The 25,115-nt window shown below is 37.6% G+C and overlaps 1 protein-coding gene across 1 annotated transcript in view; it reads left to right on the top strand.

The window, feature by feature from the left end:
- ITGA2 (integrin subunit alpha 2) overlaps positions 1-25,115 on the top strand; it is a 102,216-nt gene that overhangs the window by 48,837 nt on the left and 28,264 nt on the right. The window contains exons 7-16 of the mRNA XM_072756935.1: positions 777-925; positions 5,921-6,071; positions 6,369-6,534; positions 8,575-8,651; positions 10,844-10,982; positions 12,501-12,646; positions 14,489-14,632; positions 20,890-21,093; positions 21,814-21,950; positions 24,581-24,720. Coding sequence (XP_072613036.1) covers positions 777-925; positions 5,921-6,071; positions 6,369-6,534; positions 8,575-8,651; positions 10,844-10,982; positions 12,501-12,646; positions 14,489-14,632; positions 20,890-21,093; positions 21,814-21,950; positions 24,581-24,720 — 1,453 coding nt within the window. The remainder of the gene's footprint in view (positions 1-776; positions 926-5,920; positions 6,072-6,368; positions 6,535-8,574; positions 8,652-10,843; positions 10,983-12,500; positions 12,647-14,488; positions 14,633-20,889; positions 21,094-21,813; positions 21,951-24,580; positions 24,721-25,115) is intronic.

The following is a 25,115-nucleotide window of genomic DNA, read 5'->3' as shown; positions in this document are numbered from 1 at the left end:
GAGAACAAGGGTGCTAATAGAAATGTTTGGCTTTCTTGATCTAAAGGATCAGGATATATACTCCAGCATCTTGTTCAGAAGTTGTTCTGTCTTCAGACCTTTCAGATAAGACTCTCTCTAGTGGCATTTTCTCCAAAGGCCAGAAACTTCCTGCCCACATGCTCTTATAGCAGCTTTCTTCCAAGCATACTGAAATCTGTGATTAGAGGAAATCCAGAACAATAAATACGTCCAAATTGACTGTGTTGATTAGCTTACTGTTTTTTTTTTATTCAAGTCTAATTCTTTGTTTAATATGCATTTATTCTCAATTAATGAGCTATTATCTTCCATCTGTGACTGCTTATAATTAATTGTTTGCATGCTTATATCCATTGTTAATTAGAAAATTTATATCATATTAATCTTATTGTTATGAACTTTATTCTAATATTTATCCATATTAAAATATTATGACAGTGCTTTAAAATCTATTACTAGATAATCTAGAACTATTATAGTTGAAAATCTATAACTATTACTCTTGAGAACCAATTCATACCTGAGAGGACATCATTTTGCTTATCAACAAGTACTACTGCTAAATAGTGACAGCCTCTAACAAAGAAGTCATTATTCCATTGGAAGAAAAATAACTATTCTTAAGAACAAAATTAGAAATTATTCCCTTATACTATCAGCCCAGATCCAAATGCACTTTTGATTTTATTATATTGGTTATTTAGAAATTATTTATAACAATGACAAATCTGTAACGAACTTCTGCTCTTTTGAAGGTGGGGTTAATTCAGTATGCCAACAAACCAAGAGTTGTATTTAACCTGAACACTTTCAAAACCAAAGCTGAAATGATTGAAGCAACATCCCAGACATACCAATATGGCGGAGACCTCACAAATACATTCAAAGCAATTCAATATGCAAAGTAAGTTATGATGACAATAACCCAATATTTTGATAAAATAGAAGTGCTTGTAAGTAAGAAAGAAGGAAAAAAAGACAAAAATGACATACTTGGTACCCACTCTTAAGTCAGTAATGAAGAAGGAAAGTTCAAACCTTCTGTCACTTGAATACTTTGAGAAAGCAATAGGAAATAAAATTTTAAAATCTTTGATTTCTAGAACTTTTATAAGATATTCCAGGATTTTTTAAAAAGATTTATATGAAGTAGATGAAACAATGTTAAAAGACCTTAGCTTAAGTAGGAAATGGAGCAATCTGCAATTATTTGTTAATATTTATCAAGGGCACAGATGACTTGAGCTAATGGAGCACATCATGCATATTAAGAAAGGTCATAGAATCTTAAATGTTAATGACCTAGGAGTCTGAATTGAATGGAATGGGTTCATTATGTTTATTACATCCAGAGCAATATGAATGTTACAACTATATAACACTCTTAATTTTTAGCCTAGTTTCTCTATTTTCTCAGCACTCCTGCTTTTATCTTCACTCTGTTTTAATCATATACCTTTAAAAAATGCTAAATATTCTCCTATTGTTATTTTTTTTAGATTCTCCTATTGTTAAATAATAAATGAGAACAATAACTTCACCTTCCCTTAAACTTACTTCCCGCTTTTGTCATTGTGTTGTACATTTCTTCCTTCCACTACCATATCCTTGAAAATTGTCTTTACTCCCTTCCTCCACTTCCTTGAAACATATGGCTTGCCACCAGGTAAACATGGCTCTCTTCATCAGCCAGTAACCCAGTGGTCCTGCCTCAAACCTCATCCTCTAGCTTCCCTTACCATTTGCTGCTGATGAGCACACACTGCTATTCCAGCCCCAGTTGCCATGATATCAGAAACTTTTAGAATCGCTGTCAACAGTTAGTCAACAGTTTTAGCTCTTTAGTGTCTCCTTTTCCTATTTTTTCTTCACTAAAAGTCCTCTTTTTTTTTAATCTCCCTTTTCTCTTAGGCCTTGTCTCCACTCTCATAACATCTGCATTAGCCCTGCGTAGGTCACTGCATTGCTATGTGGTCTGCTCTCAGCTCTTTCTGAAAATTCACACAGATATCCAGCTGACACTGGATATCTTAAATTTGGAGTGTTGACTCACTTATCAAATTCAACACATCCGAAACCAGCCTCATTCTTTTCCTTACCCATGCTCATGACTTTTCCATTTTGATTCATGCCACCACCTTCCCCCCACCCTCTCAGTCATTCAAAGTAAGCATTTGCTTACTTATTCATTCTACTCTTCCTTAATAGTACACATCTGGTCAGTCACCACATCCTGTCTTTTCTATTTCTGCATTTCCTATTGTATTCTTACCTCCTTTTTTCTGGGTGTATATTCTAGTTGCTGTTTCTATCAACTGGTGACTTTCTCTGTATGTCTCAGAAGTGAGTATCCTATAAGAGAAGATATGAATGGTTTGGTTAATCTCTGTTGTCCCTATTGAGATGTCCTTTTGGGATATGCTATCTCACAGGAAGCTGGTCAGTTGCCATTTGGCAAAGTGCCCCTTATGGTCTGGTAAGCTAGACTCAGAGGAGGAGTAGGTTGACATAGAAAATGGCCTAGAAAGAACTACAAACTGCAGAGGGACTGTATTTTCAGCAGGAAGTATAGATGCGCTATTTTTCCCTGAAAGGAGCCAAGGGGTAAGCTCTCCTCTCAAAAAGAATGGCCACTGTCTGTTAAGATGTGACTTTCTTTGCCTTTTCAGAACTTTGTTTTTCTCTCCTGTGCCATCATCTCACTCTTACCACTAGTTCCCAAGCTGGTAGAAGTCCTTCCATTGTTCAGAGAATCACCTATCCTCTTACACTTTCCAGAAGTTAATTCCCTTTCTTTATCTTTTTTTTTTTGGGGGGGGGGGGGAGGGATCTGTTTCTTTATAACATCAAATAGAATTCTGACACTCTTTTAGTAAATCTTGCCATTTTCCATTTATCCTATTTCATGGAGTGCTTGTGGTTATGATATAATATTCCAAGACCTGAAGGTAATCAGAACAAATGAGGCAGTTTCTACCCTCAGAAATCTTATAATCACACACGATGAATTCTAAATATGTCATAAAGAGTATAATTCACTCAGCAAATATTTCATGTGAGTACTGTATTCAAATTTTTCTGGTGACAAATATGAAATGTTTTTCTATACTTCTACATTCTGCTATGTAGAATACAGGAAAGTTATAGGGAATAAAATGATATTCTCAGTTTAAACATGTTGCTATTAAAGCGTCCCTTACACATTCAGATGAAAATATTCAGCAGAAATTGAATACATAAATTTGAAATAGGAGAATGAGTGGAAATAGATGTAGACTTTAAGGTGTCATCATATAGGTGATAGGTAGTCCAAAGGAGTGGGTGGCATTTCCCAGAAAGAATGTCCAAGAAGAAAATCCAGTAGACAGGGAAAGAATTATTAGACAATTGGAAACCCATCTAGAAACAAAATAAAGCTGAATCCCTGAATCACTCCTTGAATCAAAATAAATTTCAGCTACACCAAAAAATTAAATCTAAGAAAATGGAATTATTAAAGGACTATGAGAAACTTGTGTGATTAAAGAAACAAGTCTTAGAAATAAGAAGTTCTTTTAAAATACCATGTCAAATATAAAGACACTCATAAAAAGCTAATGAAGTTGATGTCAAAATATACAGTTTCGGGATGCCTGGGTGGATCAGTGGTTGAGCATCTGCCTTTGGCTCAGGGCATGATCCTGGGGTCCCAGGATCGAGTCCCACATCAGGCTCCTTGTGGGGAGCCTGCTTCTCCCTCTGCCTGTGTATCTGTCTCTCTCTCTCTTTGTGTGTGTGTCTCTCATGAATAAATAAATAAAATCTCTTTAAAATATATATATATTCAATTTCTACACAGGAGTAATAGAAGTAATACCACTAAAATTTAAAAGATTAATGAACTGAGAAAAACATTTATGATATATATGACAAAAGATCATTTTCTTGATTAACAAAGATATCTTGCTAAATAGAAAAATTAGAAAATAATGAACAAAACAAAGAAAAATGGGCAAAGGCAAAGAAAAATCAAGAGTTCAGAGAGAAAAAAATACAAATGGTTAATAAACATAAAATGCTTCTTATCTCTTCATAATGAAAAAAATGCATATTAAAACAGTTATAGGGGATCCCTGGGTGGCGCAGCGGTTTGGCGCCTGCCTTTGGCCCAGGGCGCGATCCTGGAGATCCGGGATCGAATCCCACATCGGGCTCCCAGTGCATGGAGCCTGCTTCTCCCTCTGCCTGTGTCTCTGCCTCTCTCTCTGTGACTATCATAAATAAATTTAAAAAAAAAAACAGTTATATATTCTCACTTATCAGAGTGTCCCTAATTTAAAGTTTAATAATCTTCATTGTTAAGGAAAGGATATGGAGAAACTTGCATTTTTTTACATTATGGTAATATAAATTGGTAGAAAATTTTATTTTATTTAAATGTTTTTTAAAGATTTTATTTATTTATAGAGACAGAGAGGGGCAGAGACACAGGCAGAGGGAGAAGCAGGTTCCATGCAAGGAGCCCGATGCGAGACTCGATCTCGGGTCTCCAGGATCACACTCCAGGCTGCAGGCAGCACTAAACCACTGCGCCACCAGGGCTGCCCTGGTAGAAAATTTTAGAGTTCAATTTGGCAATATCTTTCAAAGTTTGAAATGTATAAATCCTTTGTTCCAGTAATCTCACTACTAAGATTTGATCCTACTGATACATTTGGAAAAGTATGCCAAAGTCTATACATAAGGACATTTTTTATGGCATTACTTATAAAATTCAAAATGACCTAAATGCACAATCATGGAGAATTGGTTAAACTATGGTTACCCCCAAATAATGAAATATTATGCAGCCATTAAAAAAGGAGAGCTTTGGGGGCACCTAGGTGGCTTAGTCAGTTAAGCATCTACCTTCGGCTCGGGTCATGATCTCAGGGTCCTGGGATCAAGCCCCAGACCTGGCTCCCTGCTCAGTGGGGAATCTACTTCTCCCTCTCCTTTTCCTCTTCCCTTCTCCTCTACTTGTGTGTTCTTTCTCACTCTTTCTCTCAAATAAATAAAGTCTTAAAAAAAAAAGGGAGAGATTTATATGTGCAATATGGAAAGATTTCCATCAAAATGAAAAATAACTGTATAGTCCATGCCCCCATTTTCATGAATAGTTGAAGAGTAGACTATGCACATACATCTAATTAAATGATTTCTATAAGGAAACAAAGTGATAAAGGTGGTTACCTTTGGGGGAAAAAAAAAGGTGGTTACCTTTGGAACAGTGGCTTGATGTCACATTTTTATTTTCTTTTTTTTTTAAGATTTAATTTATTTATTCATGAGACAGAGAGAGAGAGAGAGGCAGAGACACAGGCAGAGGGAGAAGCAGGCTCCACGCAGGGAGCCTGACATGGGACTCGATCCTGGGTCTCCAGATTCACTCCCTGGGCCGAAGGCAGCGCTAAACCACTAAGCCACCTGGGCTGCCCTTTTATTTTCTACCTTTCCCAATGCTTTGAAATTCTTTTACCAAGTATATTTCTTACTTTTTAAAAAACAATTTCATATTGAGAAAGTAAATGCAGATCCAGTGAGTAAAACTGGTGATAGGACTGAATATCTTTGCTCTGTTGATTAATATTAATGAATTTAATTTTCTTATCAGAAAATAATTCTAAGGACTCTTGATGTAAATACATAAACACACATACTATGGAAACTATGGAAATTATTGTTAATGCCACGTGAGATTTATATATTTCCCTATAAGCTGCAAATAGAATGTAGGTAAATATGTCACCAGACCTGACAGAAATTTTAAGTCAAAGTAGGTCATGTTCAAAGAAGTTAGTTTCACATTTATATTTCTAGCCAGAGGTCCAAATACTAGCTTCATCTTTTGATATTGAGTCTTTAATCTTATCTGCCACAGAGATTTTGCTTATGCAGCAGCTGCTGGAGGACGACCAGGTGCCACCAAAGTAATGGTGGTTGTAACTGATGGTGAATCACATGATGGTTCAATGTTGAAAGCGGTGATTGATCAATGCAACAATGACAATATACTGAGGTTTGGCATAGCAGTAAGTAGATTTTCTTTTTAGTTGTCTTTCAGTTGATGGGTAAGTGCTGCTTTATAGCATCACTTCCCAAGACTGCACTTTCTCATTTGCTGCTCACAGCTTTATAGAAAAGATATATTTCTTGCTGATTTTCTATTTCTCTATTTCTTGCTGATTTTCAATCCTGTTGACTAAGGGGGTGTGGATTTACTTTTCCAAGGGCTCTATTGTGTTCAGAAATACAATACTAGAAAGTGCTAGTAGGGATATTAGAGTACAGTAGAATGACTTTTCCCCCCCTATTCCTCTGTTTTCAAGGTTCTTGGGTACTTAAACAGAAATGCCCTTGATACTAAGAATTTAATAAAAGAAATTAAAGCAATTGCCAGTATTCCAACAGAAAGATATTTTTTCAATGTGTCTGATGAAGCAGCTCTATTAGAAAAGGCTGGAACACTGGGAGAACAAATTTTTAGCATTGAAGGTAAGAGAACTCCATCTTTCAAAAACTTTTCTCAAGAATTCTTGATTTTATTGCCATAATCTTGCTCTATTAATGTTCACTTGTCTATACCTTATATGAAAAGAACTCTTATGACTCAGTAAGGAAAACAGGCAACATGAATAAGTAGTTTATAAATGATAAGATACAAATGGCTAATAAAAATAAGAAAATATTCCCAATTTCAGTAATTATTCTAAATTATAAATTGAATCAATGTCACTTTGTGCCTAAAAAATAATGAAGATTAGTAATATAAGCTTGGAGATATTATGGCGAAGCAAAGAAGCTCATACAGTCTTGATAAGATTATAAATTGTATAGCTTTTTGGGGGAAAGTAATCTAGTAATATCTATTATCATTGTAAATAAATTTACCTTTTAACATTGCATAGTTTTTCTAATGATAAGAAGTTTTACCTTTTTATACTGTTATTTGATTTCTGAAATTCTTGAATTCATTTACAACAAATGTGTATACTTTTAAAATTAGAAAAATATAGTGAAGACTTTTAGTAGTTCATATTTCAAGGAAACATGTTATTTACCAGATCTACAATAATATACTTATATGGCCTTGGAAGGTCTAGTCAGTATATAAATACCACATGTTCAAGAAGTCACTGTATAGCACACATTTTCCAGTTGGTAAAAAGTCCCACATGGCCCAAATTCTGATAGTTAACCCAAATAGCTCTCAGCAATAAAGAGCCTATTTTATTGAGCACCTACTATATGTCAGGTCCTCTTTCAGAAGCTGGGTCCAAGGGCATTGCATAAATTAAGTAGTAAATCCTCAGTCTTATCTTCTCCTGGTTTTCCACTGGAGACTTCTATCCAAAAAATATTATTGCTTCTTTAAACCTCCAATGGTGCTTCTAAGTTGTTGAAAACATTATCAAAATCTAATGTGCCCTGAGATAATATAAAGTTATTTGTCTACCTGTGGTACGACTTATGCTTGTTTGTGGTGGTGTGAACATGAATAATCACAGTGCAACCTAGATGATGATTAGAAATGATTTTGTGCCTTATCTGCTATTCTGGATTTTGGGAAAGCACTGCTGTACGTTATTAAAAATTATCTTGGGACACCTAGCTGGCTTGATCAGTGGAGTGTGTAACTCTTGATCTCGAGGTTGTGAGTTGAAGCCCCATGTTGGGTATAGAGATTACTTAAAAATAAAATCTTTTTTAAAAAAATATCTCTTCTCATCCTGGGTAAATTATTACATCTTCTAAACAAGTAACTGTATTATATAGTATACATTATATATATCACTCTCTATATCAAAGTGGTAGTCCAAGAATTTATTCCTTTTTTGAGAAGATTAATGAAATACAACCACTTTGACTGCACTGTATGGAAAGTGAATATGAATGGAGTCCTACAGTTTGAGTGTCAGAGGCAAGCACGTATGTAGAAGTAGGACAAACTTCCCTATTGGTAAAATTCCTACTCAGTCTTGAAGCCTGGATCCTGAAACCCAACCTAGGTACCTCTGTTTGGTCTTCGCTACACATCAACTGTCTGGCTCTTCCAACTGCATCTGAGATGTGTGTGCACTTATTAGTAACAATATTTAAAAGCTGAAAATTCAGTTTCTTGGCTGGTAATAATAACTTTTTTTAAAAAAAAGTCCATCACTTCAGTTTTTATTTTACCTCATCCCCTTATGTTTTTGGTATTAGGATCATCATGAGCATACCAATAAATATATGAATGCATATTAAAGATTAACACCAACTTCAAACACTACCTTGGGAGTATTGTGGGTTGTTGTTAACAACAACAACTTTGTTGTATTTCTTAGTGATTTCTCCCTCCCAGAATTTGCCAGCTCTATATTCTTGAGCAAACATCCGAACATTGTGGGTATATGTGGTTGTGTATATATATATATATATATATGCATATGTGCATGTGTGCATGTGTTCATGTGTGTATGTGCATGAACATGTGTTTGAAAGTTTGATTTAAAAATTAACAGTGATAGAATTCTTGAAATTACCATCTCCCAGGTACTATTCAAGGAGGAGACAACTTCCAGATGGAAATGTCACAAGTGGGATTCAGTGCAGATTACTCTCCTCAAAAGGTGTGTATATCAGCTAACTTCCAGCCATGCTATCATTTGGCTGAACACTACTAGGCACAGTAGCTTTATATATAGAATGGAAAAAAATAGCCATCCAGTGATCAACTGTTCTGATTCCCAGTCATAGTCATTCAGTTTCTTTGCTGATGATTTATCATCTGAAAGATGAAGGATAATAATGCCTTTTCTTTCCTGTTTCATGGGGATTTTTTTATGGAAAAAAATGATAATATGCAAGAAAATTATGAGTGCTCCAAGGGACAGGTACTGTATTAATTCAAGGGATTATCATTGCAGGAATTTCCTTTAAATCAATTAACTATTGGAGAAGTTTATTAAAAACACAAACTCTTAGGGCACCTGGGTGGCTTTGTTGGTCAAGTGTCTGACTATTAATTTTGGCTTAGGTCGTGATCTCAGGGTCTTGGGATTGGGTCTCTCTCAGTGGAGAGAGTCTGCTTGAGATCCTCTCTGTCTCTCACCCTCGCCCTCTTCCCACCCCCAGCTCGCATCTACACATGCTCACTCGCTCTCATATAAATAAATATTTAAGAAAGCAAAAAACACAAACTCTCGTCATCAGTGCCACTGTTGAATTCTAAGCTGCTCGAGTCTCTCTCTCTCTCTCTTTTTTAAAGATTTTATTTATTCATGAGAGACACAGAGAGAGAGGCAGAGACAGAGGCAGAGGGAGAAGCAGGCTCCCTGTATGGAGCCTGATGTGGAACTTGATCCCAAGCCCGCAGTATTACACCGTGAGCTGAAGGCAGGTGCTCAGTAGCTGAGCCACCCAGGCACCCCTGGAGTATCTCTTCTAAGAGCAGAGACAGAAGATAGATGAAAAAAAGTAAAGTGAGAAGTTAGGGACCATGTGAGACGGTCCCTAAGCTTTCTTAGCCCAGAAAAATCCATTCTTCCTTCTCATAAACACCCACCTCCTCCTGCTCTGATTCCAGCTCTGCTCAGAGTCTCAGTGGAGTAGCAGAGGGATACAGAGACAGGTGACACTGGAAACGCTTAGGGAACAGTATGAACAAAGAGGATTTGATTGCCAGAATGAAGGACCAGGGATGGCATGGTTTTTTTTTCTCTCGAATAAAAGATGCTAATTTTGTCTGGATCACCAATCCTTAGGAATGCTCATAAAAGTTACGGGATTTTCCCTCAGAAAGAATATTAATGAACCCACACACGGAGAATTTTAACACAACTTCCTGAGGTTTTTGTCCACTTCCTAAAGTCCCTTCCTGCACCCCTGATTCAGAGTCCCAAGTTTATGACAATCATTCACATAATTTCATGGTCTCTAGTCCTCAAAGTGGGACACGTTTTCTTATTTGCTCTATTTTTAATAGGTTATATTTTTCGATCCAAAATCCCTATCTTTGATGTTTTCTAAGATCTAAGATCAAAAACTTAAAAATAATAAGTCCCATCCCAACAAACCCTGCCTTCTACAATGACTTACAGTTTTGACTATGCAGGTAGGACTTTGAGTCCCTCCAGAGCAGCCTTTCCTTGATTGTGCACCACCCCCTCCTGGCGTGACCTGACCAATGTGCCTGACCAATGGCTCAGATTGAACATCACACTATATAGTTGGTTCCCTTTTGTAGTGGTGCTATTTTCCTATTGAAAGGATATAGGTATCTATAGCCTATGGGATAGGAAAGAGATGATGGAGAAACGTTTGAGAAGGAGTCAAGAGGAAAGAGGAAGAATGTTAAAAATAGAAAAGATCAGAAGAGAGCCTCCCACGATGACATGCCTGGATAGCAGCAGCCCCACCTCTCCTCCTCTGCCAGCTGCACTTCCTATTTCTCAAGCATGCCTCACATCCTCCGCTGTGAGCTTTTCTTACAAATACGTGAGGCTGGAGGCTCACAAGTGTTCAGCATTTGCAGATGTGTGCTTTTGAATGGAAATTGGAAGATGGCTATCTGCTCCTCCTGTAGTATAGTAGGGATTTATCTATAGAATCTATCAAGGTAACATGGCCCGGGGGAAGGCTTGCTTTCCAGAGCAAAATTTATTAAAACAATTTGGACATATATCAACATGCACTGATAAGCATTTTACTTCATCATTTTCTCCTTAAATCTAGACCATTTATTTCAGTGTTTTGCCTACGCTGCATTCTTGTGCTTTAAAGGTAGTTTGTCTTCATGATCTTCATTTTTCAATTATTTTAGGATATTCTGATGCTGGGTGCAGTAGGAGCTTATGGCTGGAGCGGGACTGTTGTCCAACAGACATCTCATGGACATTTTATCTTTCCTAAACAAGCCTTTGACCAAATTCTGCAAGATAAAAATCACAGTTCATATTTAGGTAAGGCATAGCAGCATTTGACTTGGCAAATTTAAGTTCCCTTCTTTTTAAACTGGCTCCTTGCTGAATCTCAGGATCGGTTCAGCAAAACACTTGAAGTGTCATATAGTGATTATATTTACTACACATGTTTATGTTGCCTCTTTGAAAATCAGCGCTTATCCTAAAACTGTTTACTGATACACTGTATTACACCTGCTGATCTCTTGTGGTTATTCAAGCAGCTGTGATTGTGCTAAAATGGAAGTTGTTTCTAAAAGCCTATACAGTAAGTGGTAGTCTTATATTACTATAGAGTTCTTAGTCTTTTTGTTCCTATAATAAAGTTTGATTTATTGGTCCGATTTTGATCACCTACTATGGGACAGTTCTTGAGCTCCTGCCTGAGTTCCTGGCAATTCTATTTACATCCTTCCAGGGGCATCTGGGTGGCTTATTTGGTTGAGTGTTTGACTCTTGATCTCAGTTCAGGTCTTGACCTCAGGGTCATGAGTTCAACCCCCGCATTAGGCCCCATGCTGGGCATGGAGCCTAACTTAAAAAAAAAAAAATCTTTCCAACAACCCTTTGAAGAAAGTATCATTACCCCATTTTACCTTTGAGAGCCAGTGAGGTTAATAACATTCCCAAAGGTAAACAACTTAGTAAGTGGCAAATCCAGAATTTGAACCGGGGACTGTCTGACTCCAAAATCTATGTTTTTTCCACTATGCAACATTGCCTTTTAAACTCATGTAGTAAAAAAAAAAAAAAAAAAAAAAATTAACTCATGTAGTTATTCATTCAAGAAATAATTGTTCAGTGCCAAGTTCATGAGTGGCCGATGGGACAACCCAGAATCTAGGGCCTGCTTTAGAGTTAGGTATCCCACCCAGGCCAGGCATGCTGCCAGTCAAAGGACAGGAGCAGTTCATCTTAGAAGAAGGAAGATGTGCCCTCTTTCATATGCCTGGGCACACTAGGAACTGTGCATCCCCGTGAAGGAGTGCTCACAGCACTGACTTCATCGTTGGCCCTGTCTGGTTCTCCCCTCTGGCACACTTTAGATAATCAACAGGGAGCCCTCTGGCACAGGTGGCAGCACTTTAGATAACTAGTAGCGAGCCTCTGGCATACAGATGGCACCACTTTATATAACTACCCTGTGATGTCACCACCATGCCTGTCACTCTGTAAATGCTGGAGATGAAGGTCTGAGGAGAGGTGGAGAATAGTTGCTTGTTGTCCTGGGTTGCCTGCCTGCCTGCCTGCCTGCCTGCCTGCCCACCTGCCTGCCTGCCGGATTGCCCTTGTCAGTAAATTACCCTGAATAAAACTCTGTAAATGATATAGAGTGGCTTGCTTTGTTTTTCAGAATTAAAATGCCTTCTCAGCCTGGAGGATTCATTACTGACCCTCCTCCACCTTCTAACACCACCCTGCCCAACAATAAAGGACCTCTGGTCAAGTCTACTAACTTTGCCAGCCATCTGGCTGAGCTCTTCAATAGTACCTACTCTGTAACTCCTTTTCTCCTAGGTTACTCGGTGGCTACGATTTCTACTGGAAAAGACATCCACTTTGTTGCTGGTGCTCCTCGGGCAAATTATACTGGCCAGATAGTGCTATACAGTGTTGATGAGAATGGCAATGTCACAGTTATTCAGGCTCACCGAGGTGACCAGGTAAATTCCCTTGTGTAGCAGGTGAAATTACTCCTATAGACAATTGGGACATAGGAGTAGGAGTTGATAGAACTGGAAGCTAGCATTTATTGAGTGCCTACCCTGTGGCTGGTTCTGTATTTGAATATTCCTTAAATCAATAACTGAGTGATGGGTATTAAGGAGGGCACGTGATGTAGTGAGCACTGGGTGTTGTATGCAATCGATGAATCACTGAACTCTTCCTCTGAAACTAATAATACATACACTATGTGTTCATTGAACTTAAGTAAAATTTTAAAAAATAGTCCTTAAATCTTCACAATATTGAGACCTACCACCCCCTTGGATGACCATTTACTGAGCATTTGCTGAGCATTTACCTTCCTAAGGTCAAATAGCTTTCATGGGGTTGAGTTGTCACTAAAACCCAGTCCTATGTAGCCTCAAAGCCTATGCTGTTTGGTCATATCCAACTGCGTATTTTTGACTCTCCAGATTAATAATACATGGGTTTTATTTAGTCCTAATGACAGGCACCTCACCACAGCTTTGTTGGCAAGCTCCTACCAGGAGCCAATGATCTAGAGGAAAAATGAGAAGGAAGCAGTATAGCATTGTCAAGACTAAGCTACTACATCTGGGTCTATCAAGGTGTTCTGTGGCTTTAAGGTTTCTAAAATTAAAGCAACTGTTTTCTGCCACTTTCTTCTCAGCATGACTGTTTGGTAGTCAGAACCTATGATAACTCCCACTCATGGCCTACTAGAGCAAAGACCAGCCAACAGAATCCTACTTCCTTACTAAGAAGATTTGACCCATGAGCTTGGCACATATTTGAAATGGACAACCCTGATCTCTGACAACCAAGAGAAATTTTCTGTCCTTGAGTCAGAGAAACCAACTATTTAGATTTCCCTTCTCCAGGACAAGTGTGATCCTACTGTGTCTATGGATCTTCCAGGAGTAAGAGGACCTGAGTCTTTGACTTCCTTGACCACAAGTCCGCTTTGGTCACATATTTTTCTCTCTTCTTTAATATTTTAAGGAAGGGTGCTTTTTTTTTTTTTTGAGGAAAACAATGACCATGTTATAGAATTAATCCTTTCTTACTCATTTCTGAATCCTGAAGAGGTATTCATGTAGGCATGCACTGAACAGTCAGCTCGCCAGCCTCTCTTGCTTCACTCTATCTCACCTGATCATCTGTCCCAGTCTATGGGAGAACGTCCCTCCTGTCCAGCATCATGCCACAGATACTTCCATCACAATGCTTGTCCACTCTTCTCCACCTAGAAAACTTCTTGTTTTTTTAAGATGCCATTTAAATAACACTTAATCTTAGTGTGCTTTCCAGCTCCGCTGCACTCTGCTCACACAGCATTAGCCCTTGCCTCTACTATAACTTATCTGACTACGCATGCACAGACATTTGTCCCACTTCCCTCTTCCCTTCCTGCCTTTCTCTACAACACACCTCACAGACCTTCTAAGTGTTTCATCTTTAAATGTGGTCTTTGACCCCACACACACACCCCAGCATCAGAAACACTTAAGAGTACTTATTTAAAATACTGTTGTGTGGATTGCACCCATTCTGAGTCTCTGGAAATGGGTCTCTGGAATCTGGATTTTACAGACACATTCTTGGTGATTTATGTGCACGCTAACTTTGTTTTAACAACCAAGTGTTATATCATGATACAAACTGAGAGGCACTAGGTTATTCATCTTACTGTTTCTAGCACCTTACAAGTAGGAAGCACTCAATTCTTGTTTGTTGAGTGAGTAAATGAAAGTACAGTGTAACGTTAAGAGTGTATGAGTCCTAGAATTCTAAGGTTAATATGTCTATCATTCCAGATTGGCTCCTATTTTGGCAGTGTGCTGTGCTCGGTCGATGTGAATAAAGACACCATTACAGATGTACTCTTGGTGGGTGCACCAATGTACATGAATGACCTAAAGAAAGAAGAAGGAAAAGTCTACCTGTTTACTATCACAAAGGTACTATCACAAGGGTAAAGAAAATTGTTAAACTGACTTAGTTTAATTTCCTTCAGTATTGGTAAATTAATCTTCATTTTTGCAGAATAAAGAATTATTTAATGATAATTTTCATATGTAGTATGGTTTATATTTCATCACTTTGAGGATGTAACCATTAATTTATAATCTTAAAAATCACATTAAAAAGCGTAACCTTTAGAGAAAGAGCTAAATGTATGGTGCACTGCTGTTTTCCATGAAAGGTCTTTGAATATATATTTGCAAACAAAGTCAGTATAAATGCACATCATTTTTGAAATACATGCACATCTGTATATTTTCCAAATATCTCCTTCAATTTTTCTTCTTCACTGTAAAGAGATCATAATACAGAACAAACTATCTTGTTAACATTTTACAGTGAAAAAGACAAATTGTACCAGGGACTTTGCAAATGTTTGGATGCTTTCTACATCAGTTTGTCAGGAAATGCTGTTGCTTAGTTCAGCAGTTAGGCATGTATACATGTAGCTCTTGGGTTTTTAGTCCTTGAACATAAAACTTCGCATACTCTAATTAGACGGAGCTCTCTAGATCCATGCCCATAGTATAATGATCTTGGAGCTGAAAACTGGAATTAAAGGCACAAGTTGACATAGAAAATTTGAGAAAGGATGGGAAAAAAGGGAAGCTGTATTGATAGAGTAAATTTTACATTTTGCTGTTGTGATAATTTGTTCTACCTTATTTATTTAAATGAATTTAAAAATTAGCTCTCAAACAGAGGCAATTAAAACAATTCTAAAGCAGGGGTGCCTGGGTGGCTCAGTTGGTTGAGTATCCAACTCTTGATTTTGGCTCAGGTAGTGACCTCAGGGCCAGGAATTTAAGCCCCAAGTCTGGCTCCTCGCTGAATGGATCTTTCGGATTTTTCTATATACAGCATCATGTTGTCTGCAAATTGTAACAGTTTAATTTCTTCTTTACCAACATAGATGCCTCTTATTTCTTTGTGTCTGATTGTTGTGGCTAGGACTTCCAGTATCATGTTGAATAAAAATGATGAGTGAACATCCTTATTCTGTTCCTAACCTCAGAAGGAATCCTCTCAGTTTTTCCCCATTGAGTATATGCCAACTGCATGTGTTTCATATATGGCCTTTATTATGTTGAAGTATATTCCCTCTAACCCCACTTTGTTGAGAGTTTTTTTTTTTATCGTGAATTGAGGTTGAATCTTGTCACATGATTTTTCTGCACCTATTGAAATGATCCTAATTTTTATCCTTTGTTTTGTTGCAGTGATGTGATTGATTGATTGATTTGTCCCATTTGCTAGTATATGCTTTTTTTAGTATTCTCTTATAATCCTTTGTATTTCTGTGATATCAGTTGTTACTTCCCATTTCTGATTTTTTTTAAATTTGGGTCCTCTTTTTTTTTTTCTTGAATCCAGCTAAAGGTTTATCAATTTTGTTTATCTTTTCAAAGTACCAACTCTATTTCATTAATTTTTCTTTTTGTTTGTTTGTTTGTTTCTAAGTCATTTATTTCTGCTCTGGTCTTTTTTTCCTTTCCTTTTTTTTTTTTTAATTGGAGTTCAATTTGCCAACATATAGCATAACACCCAGTGCTCATCCCGCCAGGTGCCCCCGCTCAGTGCCCATCACCCAGTCACCCCCACCCCCCACCCACCTCCCCTTCCACTACCCTTGTTCATTTCCCAGAGTTAGGTCTCTCTCATGTTTTGTCACCCTCACTGATATTTTCACTCCTTCCCCTTTATTCCCTTTCACTAATTTTTATATTCCCCAAATGAATCAGACCAAATAATGTTTGTCCTTCTCTGATTGACTTTTTTCACTCAGCATAGTACCCTCCAGGTCCATCCACATCAAAGCAAACGGTGTGTTATTTGTCATTTCTAGTGGCTGAGTAATATTCCATTGTATACATAGACCACATCTTCTTTATCCATTCATCTTTTGATGGACATCAAGGCTCCTTCCATAGTTTGGCTATTGTGGACATTGCTGCTATAAACATCGGGGTGCAGGTGTCCTGGCGTTTCACTGCATCTGTATCTTTGGGGTAAATCCCCAGCAGTGCAATTTTTGGGTTGTAGGGCCAACGAGCACATGAGAAAATGCTCCGCATCACTGGCCATCAGGGAAATACAAATCAAAACCACAATGAGATACCATCTCACACCAGTGGAAATAGTGAAAATTAACAAGACAGGAAACAACAAATGTTGGAGAGGATGTGGAGAAAGGGGAACCCTCTTGCACTGTTGGTGGGAATGTGAACTGGTACAGCCACTCTGGAAAACTGTGTGGAGGTTCCTCAAAGAGTTAAAAATAGATCTGGTCTTTTTTTCTTATTTCCTTTATTCTACTCTCCTTTGATTGTGTTTGTTCTTCTTTCTCGTTCCTTTAGGTGTAAGGTTAGATTGTTTATTCGAGCTTTTTCTTATTTCTTAAGATAGGACTGTATCACTATATTCTGTATACTTTCCTCTTAGAACCACTTTTGCTGCATCCCAAAGATATTGGACTATTGTGTTTTCATTTTCATTCATCTATATGTTTTTTATTTCTTTTTTGACTAATTGCTTCATTGACCTATTGGTTGTTTGGTATCATGATGTATAGTCTCCATGTTTGTGTTTTCTCCTTTTTATTTCTCGATATATAATAACTTATTTCTAGTTTCATACTGTTACCAGGATGCATGGTATGATTCCAATCTTTTTAAGTTTATTGAGGCTTGTTTTATGGCCTGATAGGTGATCTACTTTGGAGAATGTTTCATGTGCACTTGAAAAGAATGTGTATTCTGTTTTGAGGATGGAATGCTCCATGTCCATCTGGTCCAATGTGTCATTTAAAATATTGTTTCATTATTAATTTTTCTGTCTGGATGATCTATCCATTGATGTAGTAGGGTGTTAAGGTCCCCTACTATTTGTAGAAATATAAATTTTTATTTCCATTTATGTTTGCTTTATGTATTTAGATGCTCTAGTGTTGGATGTGTAGATATTTATAATTGTTATATCCCCTTGTTGGATTTATCATTATGTAATGATTATTGTTACAGTCTTTGTTTTAAAGTCTATTTCATCTGATATAAGTATTGCTACCCCAGCTTTTTCTTTTTCACTTCCATTTGTATGATGAATGTTTCTCTGTCTGTATGTCTTTAGGTCTGAGATGTGAGTGTCTTATAGGCAGCATATAGATGGGTCTTGTTTTTTATTCACTCTGTCACCCTATGTCTCTGGTTGGAGCATTTAGGCCATATACATTTAAAGTGCTTATTGATAGGTATGTCTTTTTGCCATTTTTAAAATTTTCTGGTTGTCTTATTATTCCTTTTCATTCTCTTTGTGATCAGTGAGTTTCTATAGTGTTATATTTGGCTTCTTTATTTTTTGTGTGTCTATCATAGGTTTTAGGTTTATGATTACCATGAAGTTCATATACAGCATTCCAAGTAAATAGCAGTCTGTATTAATTTGATGGTCATTTAAGTTCAAATACATTCCAAAGGTGGTTCAAAGGCGACAAATGGGGGAACATTTTTCTTTTCTCCCTTCTCTTCCCTGTTACTCCCTTCTCTACATTTTATGAGTATGATATATTTTACATCTTTTATTCATAATTTTCTTATGTCTAATTATGACCATTCCTCTCCACTTAAAGAAATCCCTTTAATATTTCTTGTAAGGCCAATTTAGTGGTGATGAACTCCTTTATCTTTCATTTGGGAAACTTTATCTCTCCTTCAAATCTGAATGATAATCTTGCTTGGTAGAGTATTCTTGGCTATAAGGTATTTTTGTTTGTTTCTTTGTTTTTTCCTCTTTCAGCACTTTGAATATGTCCTGCCACTTTCTTCTGGCTTGCAGAGTTTCTGCTGAAAAATCAACTGATAGGCTTACAAATTTTTGCCTTCTAAGTAACTTTTTATTTCTTTCTTTCTGCTTTTAAGATTCTCTCTTTATCTTTAAACTTTGACATTTTAATTACTATGTGCCATGGTGTGGACCTCCTTGGGTTCATCTTGTTTAGAACTCTCTGTGCTTATTGGACTTAGATGTCTATTTCCTTTCCTAGGTTAGAGAAGTTTTCAGTTATTATTTCTTCAAATAAGTTTTCTCCACCTTTCTTTCTTTTTCTGGGGCCCCAATAATGCAAATGTTTGTTTGCTTTAAGTTGTCCATGAGATCTCTTAACCTGTGTTTTTAAAAAATTTTCTCTTTCTGCTATTCAGCTGCTGTTTCTCTCCATTACCCCATCATCCAGGTTGCTGATATGTTTTTTTGCATCCTCGACTCCGTTGATCCCCTGCTATTTCAGCTATCGTATTCTTCAACTCTGATGGATTCTTTTTAATATTTTCTATGCTTTTATTGAAAGTCTCACTGAGATTTTCCTCCTTTTTTTTTTTCCAGCCCAGTATCCTCACAATCATTAAATTTTTTATCAGGCATGTTGCTTATCTGTTTCAGTTAGTTCTTTTTCTGAGTTTTTTTCTTTCTTTTGGAGCATATTCCTCTGTCTCTGCATTTTTCTTGACTTTCTGTATTTCTATGGATTAGGAAGAACAGCTAAGAATGGTGCCCCTTTGCAGACTATGTGTGCTTGATGACATTTTGGCTGGCTGGCTGGAGCTGTAGCTGTTTTAGAAGTTACTCTTCTAAAACTGTGGCTTTTGGGGGGCTCCTGGGTGGCTCAGTCAGTTAGGCATCTGCCTTTGGCTCAGGTCATGATCCCAGGGTCCTGGGATCGAGCCCTGGGACTGAGCCCTGCATTGGGCTCCCTGCTTCACAAGGAGTCTGCTTCTCTCTCTTCCTCTGCCCCTCCCTCTGATTGTGCTTTCTCTCTCAAATAAATAAAATCTTAAAAATAAAAATAAACTGCAAAAAGAAGAAAAAAATAAAATTGGAAAGGAAAAAAAGAAGAAATAAAACAAGACATTTTTATTTAAAAATAATACTTGTTTTGCTTTAATTAAAAAATTTAAAACAGAAACAAACAAACAAAAAAACAAAAACCCTAGATTCCACAGCTTATTTGCTGTGCCCTGGCACCACAGAGACTGGTATGGGCCTATAGACCCTGGGCTTTGGTCATGTTGCAAGCGTCCTATGATGACTGGACTTTGCCATTTACAGGGTTGGGACCTGCCTGTTGTGGCATCTGAACCCACTACTTACGGTGTTTGGACCGTGCTCCAATCTGGGCTTTAGAGGTAGATGAGGAGAGAGTGTTCCTACCACTCCTTGGCCCTTTTAAACTGTGACTTCTTTTTTTTTTTTGACACTGGTGTGGGCCTGAGGACCTTGGGCTTGTTGAAGTCAGTGAGGTCTCACTGAAATAACCAGACCTGACCAGACCCTGCTCTGACCTAGGCTTTTAAGGTGGGATGGTAATAATGTAAACCAATCCCTCTGACTTGGAGGGCTTTCCCTGTAGCTCCTCCACCATGTGGCAGAGTTCTAGAGTTGCCTCTTTTATATGCTAATCGCTCTTTTTAAATTGTGGCTTATTTTCTGTGCCTAAGGACAGTGGAATCTGTTCCTGCCCTCTCAGTCCTCTGCATCCCCTCTGTGTCAGTTTCCCTGTGTTACTGTGTCTTCGTCTCTCTTGGTGTTCTCTTGCCATTTTCTCTGTCTGTGGTTGTTCAGTAGCTGTCTAGTCAGCCCTGAGTACTAGGAGGAATTGTCCTATTAATAGGTGTAATCTGATGTGTTCCAGGCAAGAGGAGAATTCAGGGTTGCTGTTTTGGATCGGAACTTAGCGGTCTCATTTTCTACTTCCTATACCATTATAATTATGCCATTGTTCAGTAAGTTTTAAGTAAGGTCTAAATTAAGATATTGTGTTTTCTGTTGTGTCTCTACCTTAATTTTATTCAAGGTATTATATTTTCATCAACAAACTTTAAATCAAAAGTTTTAGAAAGAAGTAAAGATTCTAATATTAAGGGGGAAAGGAGACATAGATATGGATAGTGTGGTATGTAGGTGGTACAGCCACAGTAAAGAGAATCCATCCCTTTCATCTCAGTTTATGAGCACATATCCTATGAGCTTACTTGCTAGAATTCTCATTTATAATTCTCATCTTAGAGAATTTTGAATTCAAGTTTTGAAACCTTGCCTACTTTTAACAGTTTACAAATTGGTTTGAGCATCATTTGCTGTGAATTTTCAAGGTGGAGGTTGGAAAATTTGCTTTAATCATCTTTCTCTTCCCCCTTGCAAGGGCATTTTGAATTGGCACCAGTTTCTCGAAGGCCCCAATGGTGTTGAAAATGCTCGGTTTGGTTCAGCAATTGCAGCTCTTTCAGATATCAATATGGATGGCTTTAATGATGTAATAGTTGGTTCGCCTTTGGAAAATCAGAACTCTGGGGCTGTGTATATCTACAATGGTCACAAGGGCACCATTCGCATGAGATATTCCCAGGTAATCCTGAGTTCCATAGTGATGCATTTACATGTGAGTATCATCATATTAGAGCTACAGCATACCATGCAGGTAATCTGACCCATCCCACTACTGTAGAACCTTATTCATTCATTAAGCAAACATTTAGTAAACCTCCTGTTGTGTGTCAGGCACTGTTCTAGGCTCTGGAGATGCTGTAAAGAACAGGACAGATAAAATTCTGCCCTTTATGGATCTTACATTTTTGTGGAGGAGACGGGGGAGGGGGGGGAATAAGATAAGTGAGATAAAGTGTTCCAGATCATAGTAAATAAGGTATTTTTTTTAATTTAATGTTCAGGGATGGGAGTTATTAAGTACTTAAGGGTGACCAAGGGGCCTCATTGATCAGGCAACTTTCCATTAAAGTCATGAAAGATGTGGGCTAGGAGAATAACCATGACCTGAGCTTGCTTCAAATCCTGCTCAGTCCACTGATCTGCTGCTGCGTTGTGATTTTTTTTTTTTTTATGTTAAAAGAGTCATGGTGATGACTTGGTGATTTTCTGTGATGATGTGGCTGCAAGAATAATAAACAGATGAGAAAAGCTGTGATTGAAAAATGAATGGAATTTTGTGGAGAATAAAAGAACCTGAGAAGTGGCTATGTAGAGAATCTAACTATGCAATGTAGAAGCTCCCTTTTTTTCTATCTCAGTTGTTATACATTATCATTTCATGTAAATCTTGCTCTTACAGAAAATCTTGGGATCCAATGGAGCCTTTAGGAGCCAGCTCCAGTACTTTGGGAGATCTTTGGATGGCTATGGTGATTTAAATGGGGATTCCATCACTGACGTATCCATTGGTGCCTTTGGGCAAGTGGTTCAGCTCTGGTGAGTCAGTTGAAAGCCAGACACAAACTAGCTAATTAAAAAGTGACCTGCTACGTAGAGCAGATAATTGTGCTGAAATTGTGGAAATGCTACCTGCATTCTAGAAGACTCCAGGACAATTATGTGTCATAATTTATGTGTCAAAGGAAGAAAAGTATTTTTCCTTATGGGAGAAAAGAAAATATTTGCTTACCATTGCTATCACCATTCTCTATAAGGTGAGCAGAAAAAGGACATAGACGAGACAGAGCCTTTGAAATGGTATCCAAGATATTTCTGAATATTATCTTCCAAATAACCTTAACCTCCGCTCACAGAAAGGAAACCTCATGAGAATGCCCTAAAAATACTGAAAACTCAGACCACACAAGTAAAGTGTAACTTCTCATGTGGTTATGAAGTAACTTTTGAAATTATTAGTCATAAACAAGAAGCCATTATTTAGGTTTAGCTGACTTCTCATTGACCTCAGTAGGAGTTGAAGAGCAAGAGGGAACAATAAGGAATTCAAGGGCTGTGTGATTCAAAGACAAAGACAAATATATTGGGTTGGAATTAGAAAGAAATTGAGAATTAGATCGAGTCTTCCCCCACCAAAAAAATATATTTCATCCGTTCATTTGTCTCTGTTGAAAAATGTACTTTAAATGTCCAAATACTTCAAGAACAGAGAAGCATTACATATTGGTGTATTGTTTCTGAGTTTCATTAAACTATTTACAATATTTCATGTGTACTTTTAAAAGATGAAATGCATTGGTTTTTTTTTTTAAGATTTTATTTATTTATTTATTTATTCATGAGAGACAGAGAGAAAGAGGCAGAGACACAGGCAGAGAGAGAAGTAGGCTCCATGCAGGGAGCCCGATGTAAGACTCGATCCCGGGATCCCAGGATCACGCCCTAGGCTGACGGCAGACACTCAACTGCTGAGCCACCCAGGCATCCCAAAATGCATTATTTTAGGTGTATCATTTTAATGAAAACTTCATGTGGGGGGATACTCACAGATCACACTTAAGACTGACAGATTCAAAAATATATTTACTGAATAAAATCAGTTAAGAGTAGCATGCCATTAGAAAAATACAAATATGGTGGCATAGTCACAGAACTTTTTTTTTTTTTTTAATTTCTAAGAAATCCTACCTTTCAGTGAACATCCCCCTGTAGCCATCTTGGTAGGCTTCATCCTTCATAGTCAATATAATTACTATACTGTGACACTCCCTTTTTTTAATTTTAAAGATTTGATAAGTAATCTCCACATACATCTTGGATTTTGAACCCACACTGCAAGGTCAAGAGTCACATTCTCCACTGACTGAGCCAGTCAGGCACTCCGATACCTTTTAATATAGCCAATGATGGCCAGACCTTTTTCTTTGAAAGTGGATTTAATTCTTCAGAAAGTCAAGACACATGGAATCAGATCAATTTATTGAGGTATCAGTCAAGCTAGTTTTATGCCATTTTGTGGTCACATTCCTATAAGGTGCGGAGACTGGATTTTCTGGGTATCTTGCTAAGAATAATTTTTAAAAAGCAAGTTAACAAAATAATTTCAATCAATACCACCATCTCCAATGGGATAAAAGATGCTCTTAAAAGATATTGACTTACAGAAAACATTCACTTGACATTTTAGTTCTTGTAGGTTTGAGAACATGTTGTTAGATGTTTTATGACTACTTATTAGGGGGCCTTATAGGTATACAATTAACTGACAAAATAATTTTTTCAATTGACTCAAGTCCTTTAAAAGATGATACCTGAAATTAAAGAAAAAATGTTTTCTGCGGTGGTACTTTTCAAAGCAGTGAAATTACTAATTACTACCTGCTGCTCTGTAAATAATGCAGCATGTGCACAAGGATCGTTATGATGAAGTACAAAATTTTACTGACAGAGGAACTAGGAGAACATGAATTCTAACTCTTCACTTGCTATTACTCAGTAAATTGATAAGTTACCAAATATCTTTGGTTTCATACTTTTTCATCAGAAGGGAGACAATATTTGTTCTATTTCACAGGAGTGTTCTAGGGGCAAATGAGACCACGTGTATGTGACAGCTTTCCAGATATATAAAGGGCTGTGCCAGAGTCAGAGGTCTTTAGCTCCCTGCCTGAGAGGCTCCTCGGCCATTTTCTGGTGTCAGGCTAGTTGCCACCATCATATCATGGTCATATACCACACATCAAAGAATTGTTGCCAACCATTAAGGGAGGCAACAGAGAGACAGCCTCAGCCATGCTCCTCAGCCACAGCCACACCCACCTTGCCATCTGCTCTCTCTCTTCTTTTTGTGAGAAGAGCTAATATCACTCTCTATAACTGGCAAAACACGGCCAGGACCATGACTGTACTTCATTTGCAAAGAGATTGTAAACTCACTTACACATGCATTACACACGAAAAAAATTAAATGTGGATTGAGCTGGTAATAGAGTCACAACACAGAAGACATTATTCCTACTTGCCACTTTAGAGCTTTCATATATGAAATACTGCTCAAGTGCTTAGATTGTGCAGAGAATAATTTGATAATGCTGGCCCTGGGTCCCTTAGGTGAAGGTAATAACATGTACCCTTGGCAGTAACTACCTACTTCCATTTATGTCTTTCAGGTCACAAAGCATTGCTGATGTATCTGTGGATGCTTCATTCACACCAGATAAAATTACTTTGTTCAACAAGAATGCTGACATAACACTCAAGCTCTGTTTCAGCGCCAAGTTTAGACCTACTAAGCAGAACGATCAAGTGGGTGGGTTGACCTGAAGTAATCTGTGTGGAGATAGGTTTGCTTGTAGAGTCTTAGTTGTGAACATAACCTACACTTTGGGTTTATAGACCAAAAGAAGGAAGGGTCTTGCAGACATTTAAATTGACACACATTTGAGGTGTGTGAGAATGGTTAATTATGCATGGAAGGTATGGTTAGATCTTCCCCAGTTGTCTCTAGAAGGTAACATTCTGCCGCAGAAAGTTACTGTCTCTGTGACCTAGTCTCGGGCTCTCCCAACTCTATCCAAGTTTCTTTACCCATGGGTTCCTTACCTCAAATCTTGGGCACACACGGATGATACTAGTGTATGTCTATATTAGTATACTGTATGTCGGTTATGGCATGATCTAGATACGGTGTGTTCAGCACAAGTA

Source organism: Vulpes vulpes, chromosome 4, assembly GCF_048418805.1.
Source record: "Vulpes vulpes isolate BD-2025 chromosome 4, VulVul3, whole genome shotgun sequence".
NCBI lineage: Eukaryota > Metazoa > Chordata > Mammalia > Carnivora > Canidae > Vulpes > Vulpes vulpes.
This window is presented reverse-complemented; position numbering and strand designations above follow the sequence as displayed.